Source organism: Pinus tabuliformis, chromosome 8, assembly GCF_031772625.1.
Source record: "Pinus tabuliformis cultivar Carrire ecotype Pingquan chromosome 8, CPIR1, whole genome shotgun sequence".
Taxonomy (NCBI): Eukaryota; Viridiplantae; Streptophyta; class Pinopsida; order Pinales; family Pinaceae; genus Pinus; species Pinus tabuliformis.
Window position 1 is genome coordinate 725,003,597 of NC_142294.1, and position 11,259 is coordinate 725,014,855.

The 11,259-nt window shown below is 37.1% G+C and overlaps 1 protein-coding gene across 3 annotated transcripts in view; it reads right to left on the reverse strand.

The window, feature by feature from the left end:
• The window catches only part of LOC149237634 (uncharacterized), an 80,139-nt gene extending 71,558 nt beyond the window's left edge, over positions 1-8,581 (reverse strand). The window contains exons 1-2 of one of the 3 annotated variants that reach the window (XM_089372728.1): positions 8,229-8,581; positions 7,420-7,569 (exon numbers count right to left, since the gene is read on the reverse strand). In XM_089372728.1, coding sequence (XP_089228854.1) covers positions 7,420-7,569; positions 8,229-8,373 — 295 coding nt within the window. In that variant the 5' untranslated portion in view covers positions 8,374-8,581. The remainder of the gene's footprint in view (positions 1-7,419; positions 7,570-8,228) is intronic. The other 2 variants (XM_089372727.1, XM_089372726.1) reach the window with 2 other exon arrangements.
• Positions 8,582-11,259: the final 2,678 nt, after the last annotated feature.

An 11,259-nucleotide genomic window follows, 5' to 3' on the forward strand; every position in this document is an offset into this window, starting at 1 on the left:
AACGAAAATAAAGAGCCAAAAAAATAGTGGGGGCACCTGCACACACAAGGGTGAATTGCACCTGCAAATCTATGCAATTGAGAAAATCCAATAAACTAGTTGATTGTATTGATAAATGATAAGAGATACTAATGAGAGTGGGGAAAGCCTTAGTTATACTAGAAACATGGACAAACCGTTGTAAATATCATTTTGGGCAATATATTGCCAAGGTTCTGGAAAGAAACTTATCAAAAATATTGAGGATAATATAAAAAAAAAATATCCAAAAATATCGACAAGCATAAACTTGGACATGAAAAACTTGAAAAATTTGTTCCATGAAAAACTTCAAAAGAATGGAAATATTAAGAGAAATCAGATATATTTGCAAAGCTAGAAAAAACCTTAACTTTAAAGTTGTCAGGATAAAAGTGATGAGGCCCTTATTACTTAAAAGTGACTTATTACAAATATTACAATATGATATTAGAAAGGTCTACCAGAACATTATTAAAAATCATGAGCATACAGACAAGATATCTCAAGTACATAGAGATTTTAAAGCCCCATAAAGATTTTGTGGTTAGATACACAACAATCTTGATACATCAATGCATTACAATAGCCAAATAGTCTATACAACAAATTTTTCATCGTGTTCTTAGGCCCTCAATTAGGAGCAATTACTATTTGAAAATAACAAGCAATTGATCACTTTTTCTTTTAAAACAATGGTTAGACATAAATTATTCATATGTAAGATATGATTACAATAAGAATCATATATTTAAAACAACAACTCAACAATCTTCATAAACCAACAATGTCCACTCAAATGATAAAATCCATTGTGAGAATTCCTTAAATTGCAGTAACTAGAATTTATTATCCTAAATGATTAGCAATTTATTTGTTTTACGACAAATAATGAATAAATCACACTACAATAATTTTCATAAAAAAAATATGTTGCGGAAGTAAAATTAGAGAGTGAAAAATAGATGCACACACATAAAAATTTGACACAATTATTTTGGCCTGAAAAGTCCTCGGAAAAACCCCAAAGGGAAAACAAGTGTAGCAGATGAGTGTTTATTTTATTAAGCAATAAAAATATAGAGAATTACAATCTAGATACCCATTTGGCAATCTTCTGGCAATCGATCTCAACTGGAAAATAATCTAGGAAATGCTTTTCCCTCACGGCAATTGGATTTGGCCCTCTCTGGCAAAATCACACTTCCCAACTAATTCACACGGCTAGACTGGAAATGCACACTATCTGCTCAGAATAATTTGATCTACCTCTTAATCACTTCCAAATGAGTCATCATACCCTTCTTTGCCCCTAGATCCCATTCTCCCTGCCTACGGAATGTAGATCAAGGATTCTGCACTTCCCTCTAGATCCTGCACTCGCACGTTCTGGGAAACTAGGCAACTCACACTGCAGATTTTCAGCCTCCCTACTAGATAAATCGGCCTCCCTTCCCTCCTCCAAAAACTGGAAGACCTCCTCAGAATTTCTCTGGAAATTCTCACAAAATTCTCACTGCTACAAACACCTGCTGCAACCTTTCCTTGGCTCGAACTGTGCCCTCGTTAGATCTGCGAACTGGGTAACTTGATCTGCCTTGATCACGCTGATTTCTCTGATGCAACTGATGTTTTCTAAGCCCTTCGAACTGCTCTTGTAATCTCTCATTGAGAATTAAACAGCCACAATTTGATCCCCATCGATGGGTAAGATCAATTACACTTGCACCAATAGAAGCCTCTAGAGCAATCTCAAACATCCTTAATTAATTATCTTTAATTTAGCACTTTTTCTAAGTTAGACTAAGGAAATATTTTAATTATGGCAATTATTTAATTAAGGTGTTTCTCAAGCTTATCTCGTGAAACCTTTTCTGGGTTTTCGAGATCTAGTGTTCCTTAGCCTCTTAGCATTATTTGAGACTAGAACACCTGTCTGAAACTACCATAAACTAACACACCCTCTTAGTGAAGAAGGTGTTATCCACTCTCTCTCCTAGTGAATAATCTTGTAGCTGGACCTACCCACATTAAGCACAATCTTTGACTCAACTGCTACAACCTGTAACTGAATCATCCTGTGTTGCTACTACGCTACTCTAATCTTGTAAATCCACCTGGAACCTACAATTGATCTCCCGCCTCTACTGCTCCACCTGTTGTGGACTCGCTGATGTTAGGGTATTGTTGTCATTGCGACTATCCATGTTGTTGTTGCTCAACATTGGAGCTACTGTTGGCTCATGTTGACTATTTGCCACTACAGTTTGGTCTGCGCTACTGGTGTTTGACAACTATCATATAACTATCTCTCATTGTCCACCATGCCATTGCGCAAACTTTGATTCATCTGCCACTGATCTGTAGTTGAACCAATTTCAGATCTCACACTGTTGATTCCTCTGCACTGCTACTATTGTACTGCCACTACACTATATTGCTGCTACTATCACTGCAACTGTGTGTTGATCACCTTAAATCTTGAAGCACTGAGCTTCCATAGGGTTGCTCCCTCTAAAGCTAGACTCCGTCTGAGTCTCGATCTCCCACTGAGAAACCTCTTTTCCTTCCAACAAAGCCTCTCCTCTGCAACTCGCACTTCTGCCTGCATGTCGAATAGGACTGCATAGTTCTGCTGTGGGAAATTCAATCTTGGCTCCAAAAACCCTTTTCGGTAGTAACTTTGCCTCGTGCTGCTCACTGACACTAATCGTTCTTCCTCTGGATCACCTCTTGACACTGGTACACAATTTGTAGCCTCTACAACACAGACTGGCTGATTGTCTCTGGTTGGAACTATGTCCTGCTCTCTACAACTATTCAATTTGCACTGCCTCCCTTAGCTTCATCTACTAGAATCAACTCAGTCTTCTTTCCTTCTCCGGAAAACTGGAAACCTCTCTAGCTGGAATTACACCTTGCTTTCTGCAACTGGCCAATTCACGTTGCTTGTGTCACTGCAACTAGTTTTGCAACTGTCTCTTGAGTACTGACTGCAACTAGCTTTGATGTTGTCTATATGACTACATCCTGCTGACACTGAACTCATGTACCTCCTGTATCACGACTATTCCTCCTACTACTTTACTACTGTGGGCCCCGGTAGAAAAGGTACAGATCCATGTGAAGAATGTACAACAACTGGATCTGATCTACTAATCAAGCCTTCATGGCTAGATTTAAACCAATGTTGCAGTAATCGTTATCGGGATAATATCAGCAAGGAAAAAAATCGGGAAAATTTTGTAAAAATCGGGAAAAAATCATAAAATACAAAAATATTCAATTTTTTTCAATTTTTTTAATATCTAAAGCATCTACAACATAAAATAAATACATTGACACATAAATATGATAAAAGAACTAATATATAAGATGTGTAATATCATTTCTAGTGCTACATCACACATAACAGTGAATCATGTCCTGAATAGTCAGTCCTGACTCCTGAGTCCCAACTCAGCCTCCAAATATCAACAAAAAATATAATAATGTATCTCATATCATGAATCATAATATCATATACAATGAAATGAACCAAATAACTAATACCACTAATTTCCTCTACCCCTCTTGCGAGAAAATGCAATAGCTTTCCCTCTAGATGTAGATGCCAGTGGAGTTAGTAGTGGACTCTGTTGTGCTCTAGAAGTTGACGAACTAGGAGCTACATGGGTAGACCACGCCCTCTACTGGTGACAGGGGTAGCCTGGGTAGGTTGTGTCACCTCTTCCTCCTGATGCTCCTCCTCCTCATCAAAAAATCGGCAATTTTTTTTCTTTTTCTTTTCTTTTTTTTATCAAGATTTTTTTCCCAAAAAATATCGCGATTTTTTGCCAAAAAAAAATTTACCGTAAAAATCGGGTGATAATATCGCCAAACTCAAAAAATCACGATTTTCCGATAATATCGCGATTTTCGTAACACTGATTTAAACCTACAGTTGCTCCTCCCACAGATCCTTCCCGATATGGCACACTGGAGTCTCATACTCCTCCTAGATCTGGTGTCATTATATCTCCTTTCGAGTCCGATCCCTGGCTAGGACCCTTCTTCGCTTTGCAACTCACACTAGACAACTTGCACTCCCTCTGGCACCTGTCTCCAACAACTGGAAGTCAATCTGTTGCCCGATATGCATTCTAGCTAACTCACACGGCCTCTTCTGGCAATCTCATATGACCATCTCTGGAAAGCTTAAAAAATCTGTAATACTCAAATAAAACTGGAGAAATTTATCTCACTCCTCAAATTGACCAATCGATTTGGAAACCCATGGTTTCCTCTACAGAAACAAGCTCAGTTTCTTCTGCAAACTCGCACCCCTCTACCTGTAGCTCGCACTAGATACTGCAACTTGCACTAAATCTTACAATTCGTACTGCTCACTGAGAGATGCTACTAGAAAATAGATTCGGCAAATATATTGCATCCTTCGACTTTTGAAGCTATTCGAACCTCCTCCGAAAAATAGATCCAACAACTGGAGATGAAATTACTGCCTCAAATCGACTAAATATGTAATCTGGCTATTTGATCTACCTACTTTAGTTGCGTTCTATAAAAAATTGACCTTTCTTTGACTCTGAGAACACTGAAGAAATGAACTTGGAAATCTCTTTCTCCTTCCTATTGCTACTCACACTCCCTCTGCAATGCACAAATCTTCTTCTGCACTTGCCTCCAGTGTCCTTCTCGGAATTCACACTGCTTGCTACTTCTATGGGTAACTCACTCTACCTCCTAGAAGTCCTTCTCTAGAATCTAGCACATGTACTGCTGACCCTAAAACTCACACTAGCTGGACTGGCAAGCCTATTATGACCTACAACTGATGGAAATCACAAATCTCCTCCTGGAAACTGGAAATTGGAAATCCTTTGAGAAACTTTGCAAAACTCCTCCCTCTGTGCTTTTCTCTTCCTCCCTGCGCAAACCTACAACTGCAACAATTGCTACAAATATTCTGGGCCTAGATATACTCAGTGAATTAACTAATCTGCTCACCAGAAATGCTTCCTGACAACCACACTACCTACTGGATTTTTACTCTTGGCAAATCGAACTTTTCAAGCATTCTTCCTCTAGAAATCAATTTATGTCTAACAATTTGCACTGCCTATCTAGCCAGCACAAATCTAGAGAAAATGTGCTCAAATCTCCCTCTGAAATTGCACAATCATGCTCCTCTCGCCTCTGAGCCTGTGATCCAATCTTCAATGCTTTGATACCATGTGAAAATTCCTTAAATTGCAGCAACTGGAATTTATTCTCTTCACTGATTAAAAGTTTATTTGTTTTATGGCAAATAACGAATAAATCACACTACAATTCTTCACAAAAAAATATGTTATGGAAGTAAAATCAGTAACTGAGAAATAGATGCACACACATAAAAAGTTAACACAATTATTTTGGATTGAAAAGTCCCTATAAAACCCTGAAGGGAAAACCAGTGCAGCAGATGAAGGTTTATTTTATTATGCAACAAAAATATGGCAATCCTCCGAAAATCTATCTCAACTGGAAAATAATCTGGGAAATAATTTTCCCTCGCAACAACTAGGTCTATCCCTCTCTCACAAATTCGCACATCCTAGCTAATTCACACAGTTGGACTAGAATTGCACGCTATCTACTCAAAATAATTCGATCCGCCTCTTAATCACTTCCAGATGAGACGTCTTGCCTTTCTCTGCCCTTGGATCCAATTTACCCTGCCTCCGGAATGTAGATCTGGGATTCTACACTTCTCTCTAGATCCTGCACTCGCACTTTCTGAGCAACTAGGCAACTCATACTGCATATTTTCAGCCTCCCTGTTGGATAATTCAGCCTTCCTTTCCTCCTCTGGAGACTGTAAGACCTCCTGAGAATTTCTCTGGAAATTGTCATTGCTGCAATCTTTCCCTGGCTCAAAATGTGCCCTCGCTAGATCTGCAAATGGGCAGGTCGATCTGCCTTAATCACATTGATTTCTCTAATGCAGCTGATGTTTTCTAAGTGTTAGAAAATCAGAAAGGCAGTAAAGATTTTCTTGATCTTGATAATTACTTGTGATGTTTCTTATTATTACAATTCTTTATATCTTCTTTCTTTAGTTCATCAAGCAATTACCAAAAGAAGCAGCACATAAAACAATAGACGCTAGATGTAGGCACATGCCAGGGCAAAAACCCCCATCGAGGGGAAAACCCAATCAAGATAATTCTTCCTTTCAACAGTATTCTTTGAGACTCTTCACTCTAGACCAAGACCAGACGTTTCCTCCACACCAAGTCAGCCTCCCAGAATTTCGACCTCTTCCCAGCACATCGACTATGTAGCAACTTACGACAACTGGCAGCTTTCGGCAACAGTGAAACTTGGAAGACTTCAATCTCCCAATTCAGGACACGAAACAGAGAGAGAGACACAAAAATTTCGATTTTTCTTGTCTTCTTAGACTTCCCCAAACTTGCATTCACTTTAGCTTCCCGGCAACAGACTTCGTACCTTTTCCCAGCTACAAGAGAACTTCGCACTTTTGCCTAGCAACAAGAGATTTTCACACTTCTTCCCAGCTACAAGAGAATTCGAACTTGATGAGAGAATGATGCTCCAAATGAATTCAATGAGCTTCCTTTTATAGGCTTCTTGTGGGGTCGAATAGGGTCCTTAGGCCGACTTGATCTTCTCTTAGGCCGACATGGTGTGGAGGTTACATAATTCATATTTGACTCAATACTTAACCTTTTTACATGATTCAAAAGCCCAAGAAGGGTCTCTTTAAATGTACAATAACTCTATAGACTCAGAATAAATCCTAGAAGTCCTCAATGGGGACTTTGACCTAAAACATAGTGACCCAAACATGAAACTCATGCTTTAATAAGTCACAATAATAAGAATAATAATTCTTTTCTTTATTCTTTTGACAAGTACATTACATAATGACTCAAGTACATTATTGAAGACCGAACATAGTTACATTTTCCAACACTAAGCCCTTCGACCTGCTCTTATAAACTCTCGTTAAGACTTCAACGGCCATGATTTAATCTCCATCAACAGCTAATATCAATTAGACTTTATCAATAGAAGCCTCTAGAGCAATCTCAAACATCCTTAAATTAATTATCTTTAATTTACCATTTTTCCTAAGTTAAACTTAGGAAATATTTTAATTAGGGCAATTAATTTAATTAAGGTGTTTCTCAAACTTATCTCACAAAACCTTTTTGGGGTTTTGGAGATCCAGTGTTCCTTAGCCTCTTTTCATCATTTGAGACTATAACACATATTCGATGTTACCATAAACTAATATCCACATACAGTTTCTTTGAGTGCAGTTTGTTCTTTAAACACTTTCTTAGTCTAGCATCATAATAATGACTACACATATGCTCGTTAAATTATTACTTAGAAATGAATCAGCTGTAAGTTCCCATTCCTCACTAAATGCCTCAATTGGTAGAGATACTTCCACTAAAGCAAGCTTTGGTTCCACTCTTTGTGTGCATGCCCGACCCTTTGAATTTACAACTAGCCATTGTCTGTCCCATCTGAACCCTGCAAAACAAAAAAATGTAGCAAATGAAAATCAGAAGAAGCAAGCAACAGAGTTGCTCAATTTTATAATGTACTTCACTCTATCAAAAAGCTGATCATTAATGGTATTTCACATGCAAACATTAATACCTTGTTAAATTGTAAAAATAACTCTGCATCATTAGCATACCCATTAACTTGTGAATTACCATATACACTATAACTCACATCAAGATAGTCTTTATTCTGTACCTGTAAATTCTGTGATAGATAAAATCTTTACTTCTGTTAAAAATATATTGAACTAATTTTAGAATAAATTGCCACAGTAATATAACAATATCAAATATTAGTTCTTTCAGGAACTTAATACTTACATCTCAATTGAGTAATATTTTTCTTTAATTCATTTTATTCTTGAAGCAGAGAAAGAGCATTCAAGAAACATCTAAATATGACAAGCATGTTTCTTCGTCCTCCCCAAATGAAATGACCCTTTGCCTCCACCAAGCCATTCAATTCATGCAGTCTTTGGTCTAAACTATAAAGTATTCGCATCTAAAGCAATGTTCCAGCCATGAAGGATTAGGAACTATCTGTATGCATTAAATATTTGACAATTCAAGCAACTATTTCAAAAGTTCTCATGAATGAAGAAAATTTAAGGCTGGGAAGACTACCAGTGGGGAAAATGCAGGCCCGAGGCACGGAAATGCCTCGGCAAGCCTTGATAGGATATATGTAAATTGCTTTGACTTTAGCTGCAGGTTTCTGAGCTTCACTGCTACCGAAAATAGAACTGATCAATGACCCAATTCTCTGCATGCTTACAGCTTCACTGTCTTCAACTTACTTTGGCTTGCTTTGGCTTCCCTTGCAGTGGACATTGATAAATACGAGCTCGCTACACTCTGAATTTCAGTTTCTTGACGGGAATTCGAGACTTTAATCTTCACGGTAACGTACTTTTATAATCAGACAGATTCTAATGATGTGACCCATCAATGTTTCCTTTTCTTGGATTTATTTATGTTTCAGTGGGTCCTTTGAAGCGCAGCAAGTAATAGGTAATTCAGTTTTTAATTGTGTAGTAGCTGCCTGGTGCACTCGCTTTAAAGCCAAATTGGTGTGACCTTGGATGTGTTCTTTCGATATATAAAAAATTCTAAAAGTTTTTGTCCTTAAATATACATATTAAACAAAATAGTCGAATCGCAATTTTTTAATTTTAAAATTAAATAACAATAAATTTATGGATATGATTAATTTTATTTGATTTAATCTTTGATGGGTTGGGAGACAGGGATGAGCAAGGGCGAGCCCACCGTGTCAAAATGCACTTAATAAGGGTGATGTGGCTTGGCCCATAGGCATGTGCATGTGATTGTAATTCAATAAGATGAAGTGAGATATTTCTTTATTCAACTCGACTTTCGGTAGAAATCTTGGAAGAGGTCTTTCTCTTGGAGTGCTTTTTCTTTGTTCTTACCGAGTTTTGGCTTAGTTAAAAGATAGTTGGGGCATTGTGGTTACGATGGTTTGTATTTGGAGAATTTGTGAGAGTGGGTTTCTAGAAGAAAAATCCTCACAAAATAATTAGAGACAGAACCTCAAGCACGGGAGAAAATTTGGCTTGCTCGTGGGTTATCTGGGACAAAGCTTGTTCCCTTCGCTTTGGCAGTAGCAGGACTGACAGTCCACCTTAGCTCATCCTCTAGGCCAAGCTGCATGACATTTTTAGCGGTATATATGTGCTCTCTGTCTCAATTCCCTTTACTCTTGATTGGTTAATTGCTAGCTTTTTCTTTAATGGTTGGTCAATTTTGTTATTCTCACAGGGTAAGAAGGGAGACATGATTATATTAATTGACTCCTTGGTCGGTTATCTTTCTTCTTCTCTTTGCTTCCACTGGTAGCACTGCTTCTATTATCAAACATGCTCCCATTTTCCTTTGGCATTAGTCATGGCTTTAACCTGCCATATGCTTTATCTTCATTAGTTCTTCTAATTTTGTATTTTACCCCTGGTGTTTGTTTAGCATGAGCACCCAACCTCAACAGCACAATCGCATCTGCATAGGTGGGTGGGGTGGCCATGGAGGTGAGGGTGGACATGCTCCTGAGAAAGGAAACGGATCCTAAGCCCAAGCACATGAAGCTGCAGAAATTTATTCGCTACAATCCCTCCTAAAACCCAAGCAAAGATTAGGTGCCTAGAGACAACCTATTGATGAATGCTTGCCATTTTCAAATGCATACATTATAGAGGATGTTTCCCACTGGGTACCTAACCCTAGACACATCAAGGGTAGACGAAAGCAGTATATTAACTCAATAACAATCCAGTAGCAACTCAAAACTCTTCTTGGTAGAATATTAAAGGAAAATTGGAGGAACAATATGCTATCTATGTTGCTCTGAATGATATAAAGCATGCTCAGAGATTTCAATGTGCATGTCTGGAAAGTATGGATGTTGGATTAGCTCACCTTGGGAGCCACCTCCAATGTGAGCTCAAGCCCCCAGCACCTCCTGGTTCCAGCGTGAAAGATCCTGCCCATGTGACGTCTTTGGAGTCTTGAGTTATGATTATTTCCATATATATGCTCCTTTTTAGTATTTCAGTTGATAAATTGTTTGACATTTAGTAACTTTTGTACTAGTATGAGTTATTCCAAGAAGGCGGTCAATATATCTGGTTTCTCTAAAGATAGATTGAGACCACCTTCAGTGATCATTGAAAGATATAGACAAATAACAATTGTATGTTGATGTTTTGATTTTTTTAGTAAATATAAATTTTACCTTACAAGTGCGTGTGTGTGTGTATTCTTCTATGTGGTTCACGGACCCCGGATATCGGTGATCGCCGTCCACAGAATATTTGTACCAAACAAATCCACCTGAATGGATCACTTCTTGTTGGCTCCCATGAAGCCTGACCCTGATAATGTCGAAAGAATTGAACCTGTGACCGCTCAATAGCAAAGGTACTTTAACGACGGGGATTTGACCAATTGAGCTAACCCTTGGGCTAATTTAAAAATTATTTATGAAAAGAAAGATAAATTTTAAATTTTCCATATTTTATCATATAACTGTTAGTAGATTCTTTTGATAAATGAAATAAATTGTTTATTACAAAGTATGATAAAATATGTGAAGTTAATTTTTTATGAAGTTTATAGTGAAATTAGGTGTTGGTTAATTCCCAAGTGATTACGGGATGAAAGAGTTTGTTGTATGTCATCCTAAGAGGATTGAAGATGAAAAACATGTTTTCTTAAATTGTCCATCTTATACTCACATTCAATTTAAGTTTCAAAATATTTGTCACACTACCAACTTTCTTGATCTTTTAACTCAACAAAACTATGAGTTGAAAACTATGATGATTTGGGAACACTCATCTCACTTCTTTTTTAAGCATAGAAATAAAATGTTAAAGAATTATAATTAATCTTTTATCTTCTTAAAATTAGATAAATTATTTAAATTTTAATAGACTTTAGTCGTTATCATCATTATATCAATTATTTAATAAAAAAGATTAATAAAAAATATATTATCAATTACAAACACGTTACTTTTATATCAGCAAGCACAATCAACACTAAAATCTTTATACCTTGTGCATGAATTGGATAAACTATTTAAATTTTAATAGACATTAATCGTCATCATCATTATATCAATTATTTAATAAAAACA